The 25,616-nt window shown below is 34.1% G+C and overlaps 1 protein-coding gene across 1 annotated transcript in view; it reads right to left on the bottom strand.

Moving 5' to 3' along the window:
* LOC121422272 overlaps window positions 1–25,616 on the bottom strand; it is a 110,550-nt gene that overhangs the window by 2,935 nt on the left and 81,999 nt on the right. Inside the window, exons 42-48 of the mRNA XM_041617190.1 lie at window positions 23,983–24,039; window positions 22,844–22,894; window positions 21,057–21,425; window positions 19,458–19,568; window positions 2,903–3,018; window positions 1,935–2,175; window positions 173–559 (exon numbers count right to left, since the gene is read on the bottom strand). Coding sequence (XP_041473124.1) covers window positions 173–559; window positions 1,935–2,175; window positions 2,903–3,018; window positions 19,458–19,568; window positions 21,057–21,425; window positions 22,844–22,894; window positions 23,983–24,039 — 1,332 coding nt within the window. The remainder of the gene's footprint in view (window positions 1–172; window positions 560–1,934; window positions 2,176–2,902; window positions 3,019–19,457; window positions 19,569–21,056; window positions 21,426–22,843; window positions 22,895–23,982; window positions 24,040–25,616) is intronic.

Below are 25,616 nucleotides of genomic sequence, written 5' to 3'. Positions count from 1 at the left end.
GGGATAAACTTTTTTTGGAATAAAATGCATCATCTCGCAAAGATGAAATCTTTGTCTTTTTGATCTCTTCATCTGCATCCAACACATGGAATTTCTTAACATTATGTTTTTAAATACATATATAAATATATATATATATATCTATCTTTTTCTTAATCACATTAGTACTTACCATCGAGAGGAGCAAGAGTCACCCATGCTTTGAAACCCTGTAGAGTAACAGATCTATCGCTATAGAAACGAAGCCACATTTCTGAATGAACTGTCCAGTAATCATCCAGCAATGAAGAACCCACTGTGGAATTCCTTGTGCCAGTCAGCTTGAATATCTCCAGGCTTTCTTCAAAGTGAGCTGTCCTTCCAACATACAAGCTAATGTAGTCACAACAGGGTTCCATGACTACTGACCCAAAGCGTATCACCATGGCATAGCCCCGTCGACCTCGTATGTGCATTACTATGTCCAGAGAGTTTGGGTAGTTGTTAGGAAAGTTAGGCGATGTCACGGCTATGACGTCATTGTAGTTCATGTAGTACGTTGTGTTGAATATTGCGATCTCTGTTTAGATGGACAAAAGAAGTCTGCTTTTATTATCAATCTGACATATTGTAAAAAGAAAGGCCAAGCATTTAATATTTAAAAAACTTATATGTAGAGGCAGATTATGTAAAGAAAGAGAACTCTTGCAGTTTGCTAGTTTCTTTGATATCAATTTGTTCAATATTTTCTAGATACATTCAGGGCTTTTGTATGGCTTCTGAAATGTATTACTGAACATCATGTCACTCTGATTATAAGTGTGCAAAGACTTCTTGCTCTATTACACAGTGTGTCCAACAAGCAAGGAAACAGCAGGATTCCAAGATATGTATTAAACAAACGATTTATAGTCTTTCACTTATATCATTATAAAATTCAAGTTTTCCACTTCATTTTGATACAAAATACGATCAGATTAGTTAATGCATAGATGAGCAAAAATATGATCTTATCATCCTAATGAACAAGTGTCTTACATGTATTACCCAATGATCACTTGTACCAGGTGTAAACACAACTGATGTAGAAATAAAGAAATGAGAGCAATTTGAACAAAAAATGAACGTTAGACCCCTAGATGACCCTTGATCACACCACCCTCATAGTCGCACATGTGGTATTACCTAAGGATCATATGTACCAAGTGTCAATATAATTGATGTACAAATAAAGAAATGAGAGCAACTGCCCCTGCCAATCTTTGTTCAGGCAAGACAAAAATGGGTTTCCGTTTTGGTCGGCTGCACTGTATTGGTAGAATGTTTTTACCATTCTCAGATAAATTGTCTGAGTAAAAACAATGAAATAACAATTATGATCAAGGTGTATATCATTAATCATAGCAAAATTCAGAATTTTGGCATGATCTCTATGATGATGATTTTAATTCTTATCTATATTTTTTTTTTTACTGAAGTAAGACTTTTGACTATTAGACAAATTAACAAAAATATGGTAACAGAGGGGTTCCTTAGAGTCTGTCTATGAAAACCTGCACTGTTATCTATCAAATCGTAGTCAATATGTATCTTAGATCTCAGTAGCATAGGCTGTGGGGTGCCCCAGGGATATATCTTTGAACCAATGTATTTCTTTATTTTTTTTGTTAATGGAATTAGCAATGTGTCATGTAGATTAGTATTGAGTTAATATGCAATATCTGAATATGATATTAGTATGTTCAAGTCCAATTACAACCCTAATCACATTGCAATAGAAAAATTAATTAGTTAATTGCCCATAAGTTGGTTTTGAATGTAAAGGAGACTCCTTGTCAATTTCTTACAAACATTTTTTTTCTTTGAAAGTGTTGGAAATAAATAAAGAAAGAAATGAATAAGAAAACACAATGTCTACATTGGAAAAGTTTTGTGAAGCTGAAACTTGTACTTGCCTATGGTTTCCGCAAGACATAGTCCTTTTGAATCCCTGCTGACATCGGTGAGCCCCTGACAACTGATTGGCCAGGCTTGATCAGTAAATGTCTCATATAGAGAAGCGCAATCAGCAGTGACAGACATGCAATCACTGAAACACTGCTTTGGAATGGTACCTCTCTCAATACAGACGGGGTAGATCTCACCACACATAGATACATTCAGTTGTACATTACACTGAATCCTGATGAAAGGCAGCTTAAAAGAAGAAATAGGATGGTATCTTTCATCAATTCATCAATCAAATTCAAACATATTAGGCCATAATTGAAAGTTATAGTCACTGTTCAAAACAAAATACTTCTTTCACACATGCCAAAGCATATATAGCCTCATCTTATAAGTCTGAAAACTGAAGCTCATAAGAGAATGTCAAATTTTATGATGCTAAAAGAACAAAATCAACAAAATTATAATTAAATTTAACCTTCCATATACATGTATCAATACACTTATGTGATTGCATAACTTCACATTAATTCAGTTTACTTTTATCAATGTCATGCTAAGCATACAAATTTGTTCAAAGACTGATTAAATACACAAACAATAATGTATATATCATAAATGAAATTGAAATACATTAGTACTGCACAGTGAAAATGTTTGACACATCAAGAAAAAAAGTCATGACTACAAATAACAATGATATCAAAAATGTATGTGTATAAATGTTATAAAACTGGTGTTTCTTGCAAATCTCTATATGGCAAGACATTATATTCCCAGGCATTGTCACATTAACATGATGAAACTAAGAAATACCTTTAGAAGTATTGTTTCGATTAGGAATTTGGTCAAATAATATAATCTGTTCGTAATATCAAATGTGTTCCCAAGATAATAGTAACAAGTCCAAGCTGTTCATTGCTTCTGAGCTGAAATTCGTGTATAAAGAATCCTATTTGAATTTTAAAAAACCTACCAATTCTTGTATGATCGATTCTGCCTCTTCCATGCTTGCAGCGTTCTTGTTTGGGAAGAATGTAGAGTTATATTGCAAATGATTTTGGCACATTTCAGGCATCAGCACACAGTCATCTAAAGGCATAAATAAATAAAATGCTTTGAAATTAAAGAGAGCTGAAGATTGATAAACGTATCATAACTAATAAATGTCTTCTCTTTTCTTAGACATCAGGAAAGATAACACAATCAAATCTGATTTCAACGTATTCTACAAAAAGCATTTATAAGCCTAAGAATTTTCTTTAGTAATTATGATGAGCAGCAAATTGAAATCAAATCTAGATAAAGTCTAGGATATCACACTTTACCCTTTTTACTGCATGCAACATGACATAAGTTCCTTGATGTCTCTTGGGGATAGAAAAATTTATATTTTGTTCTTCCTACTGTTAGCTAATAATCACCACTTCGAAGGCTTGTTCCCTTAACCTATCACTTCAAAATAAGGGTGAAGTATTTTCATTATCAGTATCATTGTTAACTTCTCAAGCAATGCCACTACATCTCCTTTCCAGATTAATAAAATTTTGAAAATTTTGTTGAATAAACAATAAGACCAACGTTGGGGGGGGGGTTACTGAATGCATCTAGGTGCTTTTATGATGGCACAAAGCTATGTAAGATTTCAAATAGACTTGGAAAATTGGTAATGTATTATGTGCAATTGGGGTGCACTTCTTGGGTGGTCAAATGTTAGTGGGTAGCAGCAAAAAACGTGCCTTGTAAAGATGTCAGCCAGTCAGTTTGAAAAAAAGTTTTCTCCTGTTACTCAATTCAGTAAGCTTAATCTAGCATGCATATGTACATGTAGCATAAGTTAGTTAGATGGTCAGACATTTCATAAGATTTAAAAGCCAGTTTTGATAATACCAACAAAATTGTATTAAGCTTTGAGATTTCCTTACTGCAGTATTTTTCATCAGCAAAGTTTCCACAGTGATTGAAACTGTCACAGGTATGGTTTTGAAAGATGCATCTACCATTGCCACAGTCAAATGTATCATCTCCACCGCAATCTGAGACAAACAAGTAAAATGCACAGAAGCATAGAAAGGCATTTTGTTTATCACAGACATGTAAATGAAAATGATTCTGATTGTTTTTATGTAGATGTTGAAGTCCTGTGCTAAACAATTTTTCAACATCAATAAAAAATGGACCTAACTTTCTTGCATCTACATGTATGTACTACTACTTCTACTACTACCAATGCTATTGTATTATAACTAGTAGTACTACTACTAACTACTACATTGTAAAAGTAATCAATAACTAGCATATCAATGATATGGAGCTCATCCGGCATCTCACAAAGAAATTAAGCACAACTTTTGATTTTAGCCCACATCACACCCTGCTGTGAATTATATTGGTGACATACATTGAGGAAACAGAATCGAAATTGATGAAGAAATGACAGAGAAGAATTTTTTCATGATTTATGAAAAAATTTCATATAAATAAGCATAAATAATTTTCTAGTCAAGATTTCTAAATTCTGTGTAGAACCTTAGTGTACAATGTAGCTCTCAGATGGAACAAATTCAAAATTAGTGAACAAATAAATAAGAAACATTTTCTGTGAGTTTTGAAATATATGCAGAAATTAGCATGCTTAATGAGTTTCAAAATCCTTTATAAAAATTCTGCATCCTCACCTAGAGCTATCATTGAAAGCAAACAGAATTGAAATTGATGAAAATATGAAGGTTAAAAAAATTTTTTTGTGATTTATGAATAACTTTTGCATAAATTAGCATAATTTTATTGTCGAAATTTCAAAATGTGACCATCATGTAGCTCTTCCAGATAGACAAAAAAATTCGTCAACAGATAAAGAAGTATTTATTAGTAATTAAAAATAAATTTTGCATAAATTAGCATAAAAACATGTAACCTTCTACTAAAAATTTTAAAATTCTGTGTACGAGTTTGGCGAACCTAATGCAGCTATACCAGATGGACGAAAAACAAATCAAAATCAGTCAACAAATAAAGAAGAAACATTTGATGTGTAGAAAAATATGTCTAAATTTCCCATAAATAGGCATAACATTTTTTCTAGTCAAAATTTCAAAATTCTGTGTAGACCTATGGTGTAGATCATGAAGCTCTACCAGATGAAAGCAAAAAAAAATCAAAATCAGTCAACAAATGAAGAAAAAGCATTATTGTGAATTTTGAAAACTGCACATAAATTAGCATATTTAATGAGTTTCAAAATTCTTTGTAGAAGTTTTGAATCCACCACCTAGTGCTATCATATGAGGAAGAAGAAGCATTTTTAAACTGTGGACGGACGACAGATGACGGATGCCACGGCACGGCATAAGCTCACATGGCCCTTCGGGCCGGATAAGCTAAAAAGTGGTAACATATACAACCCAAATGAAAGGAAAGTGTTTAGTACTCACCTGGCAAGACAAACGTTGTGATTTCTACTTCATAACCTCGAGCAGTTACTGCACCATTGGTGACGAAATGCAATGACAAATACTTTTGATATATTACAAAAGTTTGAAGATTGGAAAGTTCTCCTCTTAAGTTTGCCACCCCAACCTTAAAATCAAAACTTGAATCATCTGCGGTGAACATGGTGAGAGAATCACAACATTCCTCAGTTTGAAAATCAGTGAAACGCAGTAGCAAACCCAAATAATAAGGCCGCGCTACAAATCGGTGGATGTCGTATTCAGAATTGTTGTAGCCACTAGGATAATTTGGTGATGAGTATACAATCCTACTTCCCTCATAGAGATAATTGGTGCCAATAGGGATATCTCCTACACAGGGAAATCAAACATAATGAAAATAAATGAAATTCTCAATAAAAATGTATGAAGACAGTTTTGGTTAGATTAAATCATTTTAGACATGAAGGCTTCTCAACAATAATGTGATCAAAACAGTATCTACCAATAGGTTCTCCTAGAATAGTATAATCTTCTGTGAGGCTAAAGCCGTTCTTTAAGAAATTAATAAAAATCAATCAAAGTGGGCATAATGTAGAATCCTAAACACTAAAACATCTTTCTCCATTCTATTGAGACCTAAGAGAATTAAGGAGGGGCAACACAATTTTCATGCACTAAATTATTGGAAAATTTGAGTTATCTCCTCGTGCCTTTCCCCTCAGGGCATCGATGAGCCATAAACCATTTGATAATAAAATAATCATCCTGAGTAACACATTTGAAAATCATATATGTAGTAATTTTTTTAGGCAAATGAAGGAAATGTCCTTAGGCCTACCCTATGTCAGAATAGTGAATGAATCTCATTGATGTGCTATTTGATAGCCCCATTGGTATTGTGATTAAAACACTACAGAAAAGGGAAATAAAAAATTTGCTTAATATTTGTTCAGCTTTCTCCAAACTTTTACCAGTGTTTCTTATAACTTTTTCTTTCATTTTCAAAGAACTTGGCCCTTGGTTAGAACTTTCCTTTAACATAAAATGATAGATAAATTAAGGGCAAAAATCTTCATAGTTTGGATGATAAGAGATAAATCAAGCAAAAACAAACGACTGAAAGCAACAGAAAAAAAAAACCCTCAAATAATGCAGCTTTTACTTTTTCTTGTTGTTCTGGGACCAGGGTCAGGCGTTGTTCTCGCAAAGGAAACTATAAAGAAATAAGAGAAAAAATTGAAAAATATTGTGAGTAGATTTTATTTATTTCCATCAGTGGAAATTTGGACTGCCATCAATATTACTGAATTGCAAAATTATCTGCTGTGGAACCATCGGCTGTGCCACACTATATTGAAAGAAGGCCAATACAGACACCCGTCATCTGCACGGCTAGTGTAGTGTCGTCCCTTCTTGCAACGTAGTGGATTTTTGGTGTCCAGTGTGTATTCCTAAATGCTTACAATTATTTGGACCAGTGACAGATCCTTGGGCAGCCCCCACCCCTGCATTCATGATAACATATTTGTCTGTTTACTTCGCTTTTCAATTTTCTGCAAAAATGACAAAATTTCCATTCAAGAGGATGTTTTTCAAAACAATGTCCAAACAAAAAATCAACATATCCCCTGCTGCAACTTTGGAAAATCCATGGATCTTTGCCTTTAACCCACAAGACTTTTACATCTCCAATAACTTAATGTGTTTAGGCCAATCAAGTAAATCTCGAAAAGAAGCAATAAAATGGTGTGAAGAGGTAAACTTGTGGAGCTGAGTTTGTGAAAAGCAGCACCTTCTCAGAAAACTTTACTAGCAGGTAAGACCCAAAAAGTGGCTATTCTAATATTGTTTTTGGAAGGAAAGAAGGTCAAAATCAGGCGGAAAATCATCAAGGACACTTTCATGGCAAACAAAATCAAATTAGTAACACATTTAAAATATAAATTTAGGGGAAGCTTTGCATTTACAGATCCAGAGTTGGACTTCTATGGGTGCAAATTTGTTTAAAAAAATTAGCCAACAAAAAATTAAATAAAATAAAAACAAAAAAACCTGTTTGCCTTCCGAAATTTTTGAAAAGCAAGAAAAAGGGGAGCCAATAGTTGCATTTTAAGGGGGAGCATTTAATGGAGAGCACCAATATATTTTAACAATTTACCTGTGTGCTCCCACACCTTCCACCACCCCCACCCCCTGCGTCTGTGCCTTAATTTGTATACCTTGTTCCCAAACACCTCCCCCACAAAAGCAGGCAATTATCCACTAGATTACTAATTAAAAACTACAGCAAACTGTGGTGCCACAATGTTCTTAGTAGACAATGATTTATTTGGTTAAAACATTGGAAGTTATGAGTTAAAGGGTATGTTACGTAATTGTCTCAGAAATGGCTTACCTGGTACAGAGTCTGTAGTATAAGAATCTGTACCATTAGAACGTGTAGCATTCAAATCTGGAAAAAAATAAGAAATATTCACAAGCAGTTAGAAACTTAATTTATTACCGAATGCCATTGGATTATTGCAACCTTATGAGAAAATAATGAAAATATGATTTTTCCAAGATATACTGCGACAATATACATGTAAGTGAGCAAACTTGTTGGTTTCAGGCACACATCAGAAAGAAATTACTTTTAATTTCAATGCACGTTAGAATATTTGATCAAAATGATGAATAACACTCCTATATAACTAAAAGAGAAAGCAATTGAAAAATTTATTTAAACTAAAATACTGCTCGCCAAGAAATCCAGAAATCGGATAAAATTGTGCTAAATTTTTTGGTGAAAAAAAGCTGCCACAGTACGGTCTGGTCTGTTGCGCTTGTCCCCAGCGATCTCTCCCTTGAACTTGACAATGTGCAGGGTATTGCACCACATGCAAAAGCAAATAATTATGCAAATTGTATGCAAATTTTGTTATGTAACAATGATACGGAGAGCGCAATAAAGTGCTTCAAGCTTCTGAAGTGCTTCAAGCTTCAGATTTTTGTGAAACCTAGCTATGCATGTCCATGAAATTAAACAGTATTGTTTTTGCTATTATAAAGACTCTGTTCTTCCAAACTGAAGGTTTATACCGATTAGTCACAATATTTTGTAAAACTAAAAAAAATGTTCTCTTTTATTTTCCAATAGGATTGACCCCCCCAAAAAAAAAAATCCATGTGGAAATGTGTCAGTTTGGTGTACACCATCTAACTTGTTTTCCTAATGGTTTGATTTTAATTAGATGCTTTGACATAACATAAAAGCATAATCACCTCATGTAGTTATGTTTCGTTATTTCATTCATTAACATAAACAACAAGTGGAATGCCTCTGGTCGTCTCACCTGCATCACGCGATTCAACATAGCAGCAGTGCAGACTTTGAAAACTACTATAACTTGCACAAGATGTTCAGTGATACTTGGTTACTCATATTTCCATGTTTTATGAACTAGACCAATACACTTTACAGAGATAGGATGGTAATTCAACAAATACAACCAATGTGGCCAAAGTTCATTGACCTCACATGACCTTTGACCTTGATCATGTCACCTGAAACTTGCACAGGATATTCAGTGATACTTGATTACTCTTATGTCCAAGTTTCAAAAGTCAGATCAATAAACTTGCGAAGTTATGATGGTAATTCAACAAATACCAATTCGGCCAAAGTTCATTGACCCTAAATGACCTTTGACCTTGATCATGTGACCTGAAACTTCCACAGGATGTTCAGTGATACTTGATTACTATTATGTTCAAGTTTCATGAATCAGATCCAAAAACTTTTAAAGTTTTGATTGTAATTCAACACATACCCCCAAATCGGCCAAAGTTCATTGACCCTAAATGACCTTTGACCTTGGTCATGTGATGTGAAACTCATGCAGGATGTTTGGTGATACTTGATGAACCTTATGTCCAAGTTTAATGAACTAGGTCCATATATTTTCTAAGTTATGATGTCATTTCAAAAACTTAACGCAGGTGAAGATTTGATGTTGACGCCGCCGCCGTTGCCGTCACCGCTGCCGTCACCGCTGCCGTCTGAAAAGCGGCGCCTATAGTCTCACTCTGCTATGCAGGTGAGACAAAAATGAATCATTAAAAAAACAAAGAAATAATCGACGCGATTGCAACTAAACCAGAGGGTGCATCAACCTACATGTACAACACGCTGTAAATGCAACCTGCTCCATTGCTAATGATAAGGAATACTATCCAAGGATTAAACAAAGAAATTTAAATAGTTTAATTTTACGTATTGACTAGACTAATAAATTTCTTTCTTTGCACTTGCCACAATTAGATTCATCTGATGTATCCACACAGTCGACGATACCATCACAGACAAAGTTTCTTTCAATACATTGGCCATTCGTACATTGGAAAAGAAAGCTTTGATTACAATCTGGAAATAGAATACAAAGTGATATGAAAATATTACGATAACATTCTCTTAATAACTTCTGTAAGAACTATTCAGCCGCCTCATGCTTGAATGGGACTATTCAATTACATTATTCCTTGTACTTTAGCCATTATGTAATTATTAATGTTGTTTAATTGTAATATGAAGCAATTTCCACTTTTTCAATTTGAATTGTATAACTTTATTTCTGAAGAGCGCATCGCATCCTTACAGGTCTGAAATATGCTATAAAAAACTACATTATTATCATTATCCTATATGTAGTCATAATTTTTGTCACTATATGCAGTACTTTGTGGTGTGTCACTACAAGAGGAAAGAAAAAAAATCCCATGACAAAAAAATGCAGCCCCTTTTGGGAACTAACTTCTATCATTAGGAAAGAATTTTGAGCTACTTTCTCACCAAAAGGAGGAAGATACTGGAAGTAGATCTCAAAACCCCTATGGGTGACGGAGCCATCAGTGACAAATTGTAGCCAAACAATGCGATGCGCTGATACATAAGTGTTTGGAAGCACACTCTGTTCCAGTAGAATGCCACTAGTACCATTACCAGTCAAGTGGAGTATCTGTATACTTTCATCAAAGGCATCCGAGTTCCCAGTAAAGAGCCGAACATAATCACAGCAAGGCTCCATATCCAGACTTCCCAAAAATATATACATCAAGCCAGGTCCAGCTGGAGCTACTACACGCAGAAGAATATTCTCCATATTGTTGTAGTAATTGGGAAAGTTGGGTGAAGTAACCCTGATGACCTCACTCAAGTTTAGATTAAAGGTTGAATTTGTAAGGTCCACTTCTGCAAATGATTAGAGATTTTGAAAAAAAGAAGCTTAATCTGAAAGCACAAAGACTGGAGCAGTGAGCTAGATGTCCCTATCTCACATCTGAGGGGGGGCGGGGTTGATTTCACCCCCTCCTGATATCTCGGCTGGAAATCTCATGAGCGACACAAAAATTTGAACAGAGGTAATGTGAGATGAAATGAGCTAGGCTGTATGGTTATTTTTCCAAAATAATAAAACCTTATTTCATATGAACAAGGAATGCTAACTTATGCATAAAATGAATACAGCTCCTAAACAGCTAAGTTTCAATTCACAGACTCTCTGAAGGATTGCGATCAATGCACTTCATGTACTTTGTTCTATGACTTTTATTTTTTATTGCTTTTTCAATGGAAATTGTTAACTTAATTGTGATCTGAAAAAAAGATAAAATTAATTGAGTTTAAACAGTAAAAGTACAAATAATGATACATTTATGAATTTTAGCTAAATACACATTTTTCACTGAATATGTTCATGAATTCAAGTTTTCGAGCAGTTTTGGGTCTGACATGCACTTACATAATGTTGCATTATTTCGTAACCACTATCCAAGGCATTGCAAATTTGGTCAAAAATTGGTACGAAAATTTCATGAAGTGGATTTATTGCAAAAACTGACAAGGGGGTGGATCACCCCCCCCCCCTCCCCAGCACTTTAGGGTCAATAATTAGGATCTCACATTTTTTATGATTTGTTTTTCTTGAAAGTCTGTCTAAAGCTCAAATTGTGCATGTGTTTATCAAGCTCTTTGAATCTGGGTTAATATCCCATCTAGCAATATTCCAGGATTCTTCCTTGAAATATAAATTAAGATATTTTACTGTGAGTGAACTGTAAAAAAAATTGTATCGTAATCCATATTTCAATTTCCCTTGTGTATGAAGGCCTAAATTATTTTGGTTTTGACAAGACCTATATTTTATGACTCCAAATGAGCATATAATCTGTGTGCGTGTTTACATGGGAGCCTCTTGAATACATCATGAGCATGACACATACCTGTAGATGTACATTTTAGAAAATCTAAATGCTTCGATCTGAGAGGTACATGTCTACCCCGACCTACTTTGAAAGGCGGCAGAAAAAATAACTGGCTGCTACATCCGGGCTACTATGGAAGTAAAATTCAATATTTGAATGAGTTTGAATCTTCATGCTCTGTATTACCCCCTAAGGGAAGTCATTGTGACCAGGTATAGCACTGGCATGTGGAAATTTGCCACAATTTATAATGCCACATACCTGTAAAATTTGTCGGAAGTACTGTCCCATTGCCAGGGGGTAGGGCCGTCCCATTCACCTGGTTAGTACATACGGAAGAGTAGTCGTAGCAGCAGTTTCCATTATCACCACACATGCTGTCACAGTAACAACCCTCCGGGTTACAAGAATTCTCTGAGTTTTCACAGCAGCTATTCATGCAGGAACCGTTGCTTCTTGTTGAAGGGAAATCTGGAGAAAAGTTGAGTTGGATGAATGACTGCCACTTGGTCTACAAATACTTTGTATTTCAATTCATGTCTGTTTTGATCAATAAAATATGGATTTTTTTTGCTTATACATCAAAATATGAAATATAACAAATATGGTCCTAGCACCTCTAGTTGTATTATGGCATTTTGCTTTGTCGCCTATCAAAATCTATTCAATACGTGTGTGGGGGGTGTAGGGGTGTGTGTGTGTGTTTATATAAAAGAGAAAAAGAGTACAACTTTGCGAGATAATGTATGTTTATTCCATCTAAGTTTTTGACGCGTCCCTGAAGAAGACATGGTGGTTCATTTAAAATTTGGAAGGGATAAACTTTTTTGGAATAAAATGCATCATCTCGCAAAGATGAAATCTTTGTCTTTTTTATCTCTTCATCTGCATCCAACACATGGAATTTCTTAACATTATGTTTTCAAATACATATATAAATATATATATATATATCTATCTTTTTCTTAATCACATTAGTACTTACCATCGAGAGGAGCAAGAGTCACCCATGCTTTGAAACCCTGTAGAGTAACAGATCTATCGCTATAGAAACGAAGCCACATTTCTGAATGAACTGTCCAGTAATCATCCAGCAATGAAGAACCCACTGTGGAATTCCTTGTGCCAGTCAGCTTGAATATCTCCAGGCTTTCTTCAAAGTGAGCTGTCCTTCCAACATACAAGCTAATGTAGTCACAACAGGGTTCCATGACTACTGACCCAAAGCGTATCACCATGGCATAGCCCCGTCGACCTCGTATGTGCATTACTATGTCCAGAGAGTTTGGGTAGTTGTTAGGAAAGTTAGGCGATGTCACGGCTATGACGTCATTGTAGTTCATGTAGTACGTTGTGTTGAATATTGCGATCTCTGTTTAGATGGACAAAAGAAGTCTGCTTTTATTATCAATCTGACATATTGTAAAAAGAAAGGCCAAGCATTTAATATTTAAAAAACTTAGATGTAGAGGCAGATTATGTAAAGACAGAGAACTCTTGCAGTTTGCTAGTTTCTTTGATATCAATTTGTTTAATATTTTCTAGATACATTCAGGGCTTTTGTATGGCTTCTGAAATGTATTACTGAACATCATGTCACTCTGATTATAAGTGTGCAAAGACTTCTTGCTCTATTACACAGTGTGTCCAACAAGCAAGGAAACAGCAGGATTCCAAGATATGTATTAAACAAACGATTTATAGTCTTTCACTTATATCATTATAAAATTCAAGTTTTCCACTTCATTTTGATACAAAATACGATCAGATTAGTTAATGCATAGATGAGCAAAAATAGTTTGAAAATTTAATGTCAAATCAAGTTGTGCAGAAAAATTGGTTGAGGTCTGTTCAGGCCCATGCTACGACCTTGTACAAGAAAGGGATGGCTATTAGCATATCTTTAGTCCCTAGATGTGACTCTCTGCACGAATCATTTCTCACATACCTCAGAATCAATTGTTTTTACTTCGCAATGTGTAAACAATTCTGTAAGTACATGTATTTCGTCTTTAATCAAAGAAGATTCCATTCTCAGGATTAATGTTAATTTTATGATGGATTATTGAGATATCTTACTCTTACAAAATTTGCAACATGATTTTTTGATCTTATCATCCTAATGAACAAGTGTCTTACATGTATTACCCAATGATCACTTGTACCAGGTGTAAACACAATTGATGTAGAAATAAAGAAATGAGAGCAATTTGAACAAAAAATGAACGTTAGACCCCTAGATGACCCTTGATCACACCACCCTCATAGTCGCACATGTTGTATTACCTAAGGATCATATGTACCAAGTGTCAATATAATTGATGCACAAATAAAGAAATGAGAGCAACTGCCCCTGCAAATCTTTGTTCAGGCAAGACAACAAGTGGAATGCCTCTGGCCGTCTCACCTGCATCACGCGGTTCAATATAGCAGCAGTGCTGACTTTGAATACTACTCTAACTCGCACAAGATGTTCAGTGATACATGGTTACTCTTATGTCCACTTTTTATGAACTAGACCAATAAACTTACAGAGATATGATGGTTATTCACCAAAAAACCCCAACATGGCCAAAGTTCATTGACCTTACATGACCTTTGACCATGATCATATGACCTGAAACTCAAACAGGATATTCAGTGATACTTGATTACTCTTATGTACAAGTTTCATGAATCAGATCCATAAACTTTCAAAGTTATGATGGTAATTCAACAGATACACCCAATTCGGCCAAAGTTCATTGACCTTTGACCTTGGTCATGTGACCTGAAACGTGCACAGGATGTTCAGTGATACTTGATTACTCTAATGTCCAAGTTTAATGAACTAGACCAATAAACTTCCAAAGTTATGATGGTAATTCAACAGATACCCCCGATTCGGCCAAAGTTCATTGACCCTAATGACCTTTGACCTTAATCATGAGACCTGAAACTTGCACAAAATTTTGAGTGATGCTTGATTACTATTATGTCCAAGTTTCATGAATCAGATCCATAAACTTTCAAAGTTATGATGGGAATTCAACAGATATCCCCAATTCGGCCAAAGTTCATTGGCCCTAAATGACCTTTGACCTTGGTCATGTGACGTGAAACTCATGCAGGATGTTCAGTGATACTTGATTAACCTTATGTCCAAGTTTCATGAACTAGGTCCATATATTTTCTAAGTTATGATGACATTTCAAAAACTTAACCACAGGTTAAGATTTCGATGTTGATTCCTCCAACATGGTCTAAGTTCATTGACCCTAAATGACCTTTGACCTTGGTCATGTGACATGAAACTCTAATAGGATGTTTAGTAATACTTGATTAACCTTATGGCCAAGTTTCATGAACTAGGTCCATATACTTTCTAAGTTATGATGTCATTTCAAAAACTTAACCTCAGGTTAAGATTTGATGTTGACGCCGCCGTCGCCGCCGCCGTCGGAAAAGCGGCGCCTATAGTCTCACTTTGCTTCGCAGGTGAGACAAAAATGGGTTTCCATTTTGGTCGGCCGCACTGTATTGGTAGAATGTTTTTACCATTCTCAGATAAATTGTCTGAGTAAAAACAATGAAATAACAATTATGATCAAGGTGTATATCATTAATCATAGCAACATTCAGAATTTTGGCATGATCTCTATGATGATGATTTTAATTCTTATCTATATATTTTTTTTTTACTGAAGTAAGACTTTTGACTATTAGACAAAATAAAAAAATTATGGTAACAGAAGGGTTCCTTAGAGCCTGTCTATGACAACCTGCACTGTTATCTTTCAAATCATAGTCAATATGTATCTTAGATCTCAGGAGCATAGGCTGTGGGGTGCCCCAGGGATAGATCTTTGAACCAATGTATTTCTTTAATATTTTTTGTTAATGAAATTAGCAATGTCTCATGTAGATAAGTATTGAGTTAATATGCAATATCTGAATATGATACTAATATGTTCAGGTCCAATTGCAACCCTAATTATTTACTTACTGAATTCATCAGTGCAATAAAAAAATATTAGTTAATTATCCATAAGTTGGCTTTGAATGTAAAAGAGACTTAATGAAAATTTCCTACAAACATTTTTTTTTCTTTATTTAAAGTGTAGGAAATAATTAATGAATAAATAAATAAATGAATCAATAAACAAATGAATAAATAAATTTTTAAAAAATAATAATCAAATAAGAAAACTTAATGAATGTCTATATTGAAAAAGTATTGTGAAATTGAAACTTGTACTTGCCATTGGTTTCCGCAAGACATAGTCCTCTTGAATTCCTGCGGACATCGGTGAGCCCGTCACAAGTGATGGGCCAGGTTTGATCAGTAAATGTCTCATATAGAGAAGCGCAATCAGCAGTGACAGACATGCAATCACTGAAACACTGCTTTGGAATGGTACCTCTCTGAAGACAAACAGGGTAGATCTCACCACACATAGATACATTCAGTTGTACATTACATTGAATCATGATGAAAGGCAGCTTAAAAGAAGAAATACAACGGCATCTTTCATTAATTCATTAATCACATTCAAACGTATTAGGCCATAATTGAAAGTTATAGCCGGCTGTTCAAAACAAAATACTTCATTCACACACTCCAAAGCATATATATCCTCATCTGATAAGTTTGAAAATGCAAGCACAAGTGAGAATGCCAAATTTTGTGATGCAGAAAGAACAAAATCAAGAAAATTTTCTTTAAATTTAACCTTTCTTACATGTACATGTATATTGCTACCTTTATATAATTGCATGACTTCACTTCAATTCAATTAAATTTGATCAATATCATGCAAAGCATACAATTTTTTTCAAAACCTGATTTATACAGAGTATTGAGAAATACTTTACAACAGCAGGGCACAAAAATTTTATTTAGGCATCAAAATATTAAAACCAACCTTTCTCGCAAAATCTGTATGAGGCGAATTAACAAACACCCTTGGAAGATTTAAATTGACACATATTAAAGAAATGAAATTCCATAAAATGCCCCCCATAAAAAAATAATAAATGAATAACACAATCCAAGCTGTTTGTCGCTTGTAAACTGAAATCATTACATACAATGAATCCTATTTAAAATACAAAAACCTACCAATTCTTGAATAATAGATTCTGCCTCTTCCTTGCTTGCAGCGTTCTTGTTTGGGAAGAATGTAGAGTTATATTGCAAATGATTTTGGCACATTTCAGGCACCAGTACGCAGTCATCTAAGGTATAAACAAATGAAATGCTTTGAAGGGTAAGAACAATAGAGTTATCATAACTCATAAATGTCTTCTCTATGATAATCTGGACATCAGGAATAATAACAGCCATCATAATTGATTTTAATATATTCAATATTAAATATGTATGTATAAGCATAGGAATTTCTTGTCAGTGTTTATGATGAGCAGTAAATTCAAATCAAATCTAGATAAAGTCTCACACTTTTACGGCATGTGACGTGTCATAAGTTCCATTTTGAGGTACCAGATGACCGAGGTCCCATGTTTAAGGGTAAATTTTCTATGTATGTCATTCTGGACTTGGAAAATTGGTGATGTGCCATTGGTGTGCACTTCTGGTGTGGTCAAATGTTAGTGGGTAGCAGCAAAAAAGTGCCTTGTAAAGATGTCAGATGGCCAGACAGTTTGACATAAAGGTCAGGATACTGTTATCCAATTTAAAGCTCAATCAAACGTTAGTTAGCTAATGAAATTCGTCTCAAATGCTTCATGGGTAACAAGTGCTTCTGACAAGGCATTTAATAAGCTTACTAAAGCTAGTACTGCTTCAAGAATTCCGGGAAAAATTGTATTATTAAACGTTTGAGATTTTAATAAATATTTCAATAACATCGGACCAAAATTACATAGCATCTTTATCTATTTTTATTCCTTTTTTAGTCCTCCTCTTAGAGACTGTTTATTCTTGAAGCTTACTAATGAGGATGAAATTATCAAAATAATTGGTTCATTTAAGAATGGTAAGTCTTGTGGATAGGATGACATCAGTCCCGATGTTGTTAAAAATGTTAGATATGCAATAGCAAAACCCCTAACTCATATAGTTAATCTGTCATTTAACACAGGGATAGTACCTTCACATTTAAAAATATCAATAATTAGTCCAATATTTAAAAATGGGGATAAAGAAATAATTGGTAATTATCACACTATATCACTCCTTTCTTGCTTTTCAAAGATTGTTGAGAAAATATTTTACGAAAGGTTATATGATTTTTTAGAAAAACATAATGTATTAAATAATGATCAGTTTGGATTTAGAAGAAATATTTCTACAGATTCTACTTTGATATCTGTGCCTGACAGAATTGTTAATGCTTTTTATTCAAACCAGTTTATTTTTGGTGTTTTTATAGACCTAAGTAAGGCCTTTGATACTATAATTTTTTCTACACTTTTTGAGAAAATGGGTAATTATGGTATAAGAGGGATAGCATTGAAATGGATCAAAAGTTATTTTTCTAATAGATATCAGTTTACAGAATGTAATGGGTGTACTTCATCACAATTGCTGGCGGAATGCGGAATTCTGCAAGGATCAAATTTGGGCCCCCTTTTATTTCTCTTATACATACATGATATTTGTAACTCTGCCCCTTCCTAAAAGTTTATACAGTTTGCTGATGACACTTCATTGTTTATGAGTAATAACAATATACATTTATTAGTTAATCAGTTTAATGAACAAATCAAAAAGGTATCATTGTGGCTTAAAGTAAACAAATTATCACTAAATTTAGCGAAAACAAAATGTATTCTTTTCAAAACAATACAGAGTAATAGAAAGCAAATCATATATGAAGTACCCCCATTACATATATATAGAACTCTTATTGAAAGAGTATCTAATATACAATTCCTAGGTATACTATTAGATGAGAATCTCTCATGGAAGCCTCATATTAAAATGATCTCTTCTAAAATCAGCAAAACTACAAGATTACTTTCACAACTGAAACACTATTTACCATTGAATATATCATTTACTATTCATAATTGAATAATTTTATCTTATTTGTCCTATGGCAATATCGTTTGGGCAAATTCAACCCCTTCAAAGTTGAAACCATTGCTTCTACTGCAAAAACATTGCTTGCGTATGTGTACAAACTCGCATTATTTAGCACATTCTAAACCTCTATTCAAACAATTAAACACATTAGATATTTATGAATTTAACACATATCAAATTGCCATTTTTGTATTCAAGTGTATCAAAGGAACCATTTTGCCTCCTCTTGCCAACATGTTTGAAACTAATTCTATGATTCACAAATATAACACTCGAAACAGTAAAAAAAACTACATATCTGGAATATTGATAAGCAATATATGCAAAAACAGTTAGATATACAGGGCCAACAGTATGGAACTCATTACCAACTTTCATTACGGAGAATGTCTTTTTGAATACTTTCAAAAAAAATCTCAAAGTTTATCTGTTGTCATATTAATTTAATCTAAATTTAGATTTTAGCCTATAACATTAATTTTGAATTTTACCTGAGAGAGAAATAGGTAGGGGGTAGGGGAGTTGGGAAAGGTGGGGATAGGGGGGCAAGACATTTAATTCAAATACATATGCCATCTAATATTATTATTATCATTATTATAGTTGTATTTTGTTAACTTTTGGACTCCTGCCATTTACAAGCTTTCTTAAAAGCTTTCTACAGGTTTTCCATATTCCATTAATTTCTATCACAATATTAATTTACTATTCTTATGTATTTGATCTATTTTTGTATAAACATGTGTATTTCAAATGAACATATTTTGTTGTTTTTTTTCAATGGATAAGAATAAATGAATTGAATTGAATTGAGATTTTCTTACTGCAGTATTGTTCATCAGCAAGGTTTCCACAGTGGTTGAAACTGTCACAGGTATGGTTTTGATAGATGCATCTACCATTGCCACAGTCAAATGTATCATCTCCACCGCAATCTGAGACAAACAAATAGAATGCACATAAGCATATGGACAGGCAAGTTTTTAATTACAGAAATGTAATTGAAAATGATTGTGGTTGTTTTTATGTAGACCTTGAAGTCCCGTGCTAAACAATTTATCAACATAATCAATAAAAAATTGACCTAACTTTATTGCATTTATATACTGCTACTACTACTACTATCATTGCTTTTGTACTATAATCATTAGTACTACTACTAACTACTAATAATATCACCATTAGGATTACTCATGTTTCATTACGAAAATTTCCCGTTTGATTCTCGACCTCACTTCGGACTGCAAACTGCGGTCGCATACCCCGTTTTGCGTTTGCAAATCTCAAACAACTTTTCCAACCCCGATAAACCCATCTTGGCCAGGTAATCCGCTTGTCTCGATTTCACCACCACGGGCCAGCTAAACGAGCGTTGAGCCAAGGACGAAATGATAAACAACAGCTGTGCTATTACGTAAGACTTGTCTGCCTGTAGAAGGATCTTCGGAATGAAATTATTGTATTCGATATTAATCACGTTTTCAAAGGCATATTACATTCAGACATCCAATACTAGTCCATTTTCAATTTCGAACGAAGAAAATCGACCTCGAAATAAGGAAAGTATGCGGAATAAAAATTACGGTATGCTTAGCATGCAAGGACCGCAAAGCATCCCATCTAGTTTCTGTCCGTACAGCAAGAAAATATGGGATGCATGCCGTTCACTCGCGTAACGATACAGTCTTAACGAAAGAAAGGAAGGAAGGAAGGAAGGAAGGAAGAGAGAGAAAGAAAGAAAGAAAGAAAGAAAAAGAAAGAAAGAAAGGAAGAAAAAAGTTTAACAAAGCGTGTATACATGGAACTCCATGCACTCAACAGAATGCAATCCATCGTGTGTGGCCCCCTGCTGTGACCATTGATGCTGGGGTGTATTATCTTTGGACCGAAGTCAAGAAACAGGTGTTTCTATACTTAAATTTCATGCTTGAGGGCAATAGGATTTTGAGAAGAGATTTGATGATAAGGGAAACTTGGGGTATACTGCTCTTAAACGCAAAATTTTCGTCATGTTCTCCTACAGTAATGCACAAAAATTATGCTTGTACTATAACTGAGATTATTTGACTGTACATCTACTAATTCGTAAACATTCATGGTGATCTTACCTGCTAACGGATTGATGACAAAAAAAATAGATTATGTGATAATACTACTAGGTATTGTGGAGTAATTGCAGATAGAGAATTACAAAAAAAACTTAAGATTATGATACAGTATGTCTTTATGTATCTATTACGACAGTGCTGATGTCAATGTTGCAGTGAAGGGGAAAAAGCACTTTGCATTAAAAAATAGATATTTGTTGAAAACAGCTTCGTTTATGACCATCTTCATAATCTCATTTTTTTTCATTGCAAAAGTAATCAATAAAAACTGGTAGTGTATACAACCTGAGTGAAGGGAAAGTGTTTAGTACTCACCTGGCAAGACAAACGTTGTGATTTCTACTTCATAACCTCGAGCAGTTACTGCACCATTGGTGACAAAATGCAATGACAAATACTTTTGATATATTACAAAAGTTTGAAGATTGGGAAGTTCTCCTCTTAAGTTTGCCACCTCAACCTTAAAATCAAAACTTGAATCATCCGCAGTGTACATGGTCAGAGAATCACAACATTCCTCAGTTTGAAAATCAGTGAAACGCAGTAGCAAACCCAAATAATAAGGCCGCGCTACAAATCGGTGGATGTCGTATTCAGAATTGTTGTAGCCACTAGGATAATTTGGTGATGAGTATTCAATCCTACTTCCCTCATAGAGATAATTGGTGCCAATAGGGATATCTCCTACACATGGATATCAAACATAAGTATAAGAACACTTGATCTTTCTATGAAGCTTAAACGTCCTATGTATTTCCCCGAATGATCTTATAATGTATTAATTACCCTTTTTATATCCATATGACTATTATCAATTTCCTATGTATGTTCAAATAATTATATATTCGTTGTATTCCAAACACCAGATGAACGAAACAATGGCCAATTTTACCAATTATGATTTTATCCTATTTTCTAACAATGCCCCATCTATTTTGAGACTTAAATAATAATTTGCTGAAAGATGGTTTTTACCCCCCCCCCTCCCCTCTTCCATATAACTTTATTCCCATTATGTTGAACCTTTTCGATTTTGTGTTCAGCAGGACCGTTTTTTCCTCTTCGTTCTACTTGTAAATGCTTCCTTACACACACACTCAACTTATCATTTCTCTTATTTTTGAATCATAATTGTCCATTGAAATAATTATGGTTAATCAAAATTAGTATTGCAATTAGAATCATTATTTTTGTAAATTTGAATTATCACTGTATATTTGAATTATCATGGTTATACTGAATTAAGATTATTATTGTAATTCAGATTTTATCATGTTTATGTGCAATTTATATGTTTTTATTGTAAATTCAATGTCAATTCAGCCTTCGTAGCTGCTAAATTGAATAAAATATGTCTTGAATCTTGAATCAGAAATTAAATTATCAAAAGAAATATTTAAAGACAATTTTGGTTAGATTAAATCGCTTTACACATGAAGGCTTCTCAACAATAATGGGATCAAAACAGTATCTATATAGCTTTGCTAGAATAGTATAATCTTCTGTGAGGCTAAAGCCACTTGTTAAGAAATCAATTACTTATGAAAATCAATCAAAGTGAGAATAATGTAGAATCCTAAACACAAACCCATCTTTCTCCATTCTATCGAGAACTAAGAGAATTAAGGAAGGGCAACACAATGTTCATGCACTACATGGAAATGTAAAGTGCCTTTCTCCTCAGAGCATTGATAAATCATAAACCATTTAATAATAAAATCATTGTAACACATTTGAAAAACAAATATGTAGTAAAGAGTAAAAAAAAGGCAAATGAAGGAACCCTCCCTGGTACATGAACCTCAATGATGTGCTATTTGATAGCCCCATTGGTATTGTGATTGAAACGCTACAGAAAAGGGAAATAATTTCCTTGATTTTTGTCCAGCTCTTTTCAAACGTTTACCAATCCGTGTCTCATGATTTTTCTCTTCCATTTTCAAAGAATTTGGCACTTGGTTAGGACTTTCCTTTGATATGAAAATGATACATGTAGATAAAATAAGGACAAAAATCTGCATAGTTTTGATGATAAGAGATGAATCAAGTCCCCCCCCCCAAAAAAAAAAGACTAAAAGCAACAGAAAAACTGCAGCAGTTACTTTTTGTTGTTGTTTCGGGACCAGGGCCAGGCGTTGTTCTCGCAATGGAAACTGTAAAGAAAAAGGAGTCAGAATTGAAAAATATTATGACAAGATTTTTACAATTTCCCTCTGTAGAAATTTGGACACCGATCAATATTACTGGATTTTAGTGTATAGTGTGTATTCCCAAATGACAGATCCTTGGGCAGCCCCCACCCCGGCATTCATGATAACATTTTTGTCTGTTTCTTAGCTTTTAGACTCTCTGCAAGAATGACACAATTCCCATTCAAGAGGATGTTTTTCAAAACAATTTCCAAACAATATAAACACCCCTTGCGTCTACTCTTTAAAATCCATGAATCTTTGCCTGATGTAAGACACTAAAGCCGTATACATCTCAAAAAATTAATCATGTGTTTAGGTCAATCTAGTCACTCTATAAAAGCAGCTGCAAGCTAATGTGAAGAAGCAACCTTTTGGAGCTGAGTTTGTGAAAATCAGCACCTTCCCAGAAAATATTACTAGCAGGTAAGGCCCAAAAAAGTGGATTTTTTATATTGCAATTATTTCTTATTTTTGGAAGGAAAGAAGGTCAAAATCAGGCTGAAAATCAAGGAAACTGTCATGGTAAAAAAAATCAAATTAATACCACATTTAAAAGATATATTTAGGGGAAGCTCTGCAGGCACACTTCAATTGGGTGTGAATTTGTCTGAAAAATTTGGCCAAAATGAAGATATTTTCACCTCCCAAAATATTTGAAAAGCAAGAAAAGGGGGTATAGCTGCATTTTAAGGGGGAGCATTCAAAACATTCATGGGGAGCACCAATATATTTCAAATTTGACCTGTGTGCTCCTGCACCTTCCACCAGCCCACTCTCTGCGTCCGAGCCAGAATTATTATTACCTTGTTCCCCGACACCTCCCCCACAAAAAGCAGGTAATAATCCACTAGATTATTGACTAAAAACTACAGCAAACTGTGGTGCCATAATGTTCTGAGTAGACAATGATTTGAATGGTCGGAACATTAGGGTGCAACTGCAACAACAGAGGTCTGTACTATTCATATGGAAGTATACAATGAGGTAAAATGTATGCTACGTAATTGTCTCAAATGGTTCTGAGTAATAATGGCAATTTCCGATCTTACCTGGTACATAGTCTGTAGCATAAGAAACTGTAGCATTAGAATCTGTAACATTTAAATCTGAAAAAAAAAATATTTACAAGCAGTTAGAAACTTAATCTTAATCAATCAACTTAATCAATGGATGCCACTGGATTATCGCAACCTTATGAGAAAATAATGGAAAAAGCATTCCCCTCATACATGTATACTGCCAAAATCATTAGCTTACCAACAAATCACATATTACATTTTCAAAAATATGCATCATTCCTGTCCCCACTCTAATGAGACCAATGTATGTGCTGAGTTTCAAAGAGCAGTTGGCAAAACTTGAGAAAATGGAAAATTTTCCCTGATTCATTGCGATATCTAATCGAAATGGGAACTTGTTACAAAAAAATTAATTTGCAAATGTACGTGTCTTCAACATTTTCACCCCAAGACTAATTATTATATTGGTCTATGGACTCTCATGACATTTGGGAAATAATTTGCACAGCATTATTTGCAATTAATGGACTAACGACCCATCCACATAAACCTACACCTTTGCATTCATTGTATACCCTTTAAACTTTGTTCCGCAGAGTATAAATATATTTCAATACTAAGTGCATCCAACAAAAAATGAAACCGAGAATTGTTGACAATTTTATCATAATTTAATCAAATGAACAATATAAATATGACCTATAATGAACTGTAAAGCTCTTTCATCTGGTATGACTTACAAGAGATTCCTCATTCACGCATGAGTGAGAAAAAAACGATTTGAAGGATACCAAAAGTCACTTGGCGTGCGGTATCTGAATTTCAAAATAAAATAACATGTTCACAAAAGTCAATATCTGCTCTTCCTCTCCAAATGGACAAACAAGAACCAAAGTTCTGTTTTTGTTTAATGCTTGAATGGGTTTCCAACATTTTATTAAACAAGCGTGATTAAAAGGATTTCTCGCCATACAGTAGCTATCGCAGTTAGCAGAAGACTTCATGCATGACTGATTGTCAAGAAAATGGAGTGTTCGATGACAGCTGACAGGTAGCTTGTAAAAACTCTTTTATCTTATAAAATTATTGGAACACAAGAATTTAAAATAAACAGAATTTTGTTATTTTTAAACCCTTTTCTATGATCGAGGTTTCAAATCAAAGAGCAGATATTGTTCTTTTTTAGACAATCATGTGATTTTTGTTATAGAACACAGATTCCACCCTCCAAGTGACTCTTTGGCATCCTTTTTTAAAATTGTTTTTACTCACTTATGTGTGAAAGAGGGAACACATGAGTTATACCAGGCGAACAAGGGATCTAAGCTTTACAGTGATAGGTATTTGGTATATTTTATTTGTTATTTAAGTTGATGTATAATTCTCGGTTTTGTTTCTCCGGGATGCAATACACATACAAAATGAAATTTTACAGCCTCCCATAGATTGTCTCACAATCAGTCATACATTCATGTTTATGTACGAAGATACATATGAAAATGGTACCAAAACATGTGAGCTGCATTAATCTACCAAAAAAAATCAATGCACCCATGATTACATGCTCATACTTCAGACAAGATAATGCCAAGCTGATGGGATATTTTTTCTGTCTCACTTGTCTACATGAATAATAATCCCATGCTGCACCCAACACATACATG

This window comes from Lytechinus variegatus, chromosome 10 (assembly GCF_018143015.1).
Source record: "Lytechinus variegatus isolate NC3 chromosome 10, Lvar_3.0, whole genome shotgun sequence".
In the NCBI taxonomy this organism is placed as follows: Eukaryota; Metazoa; Echinodermata; class Echinoidea; order Temnopleuroida; family Toxopneustidae; genus Lytechinus; species Lytechinus variegatus.
Note: the sequence above shows the minus strand (reverse complement) of the source record. Positions and strands in the feature narration are given on the sequence as shown.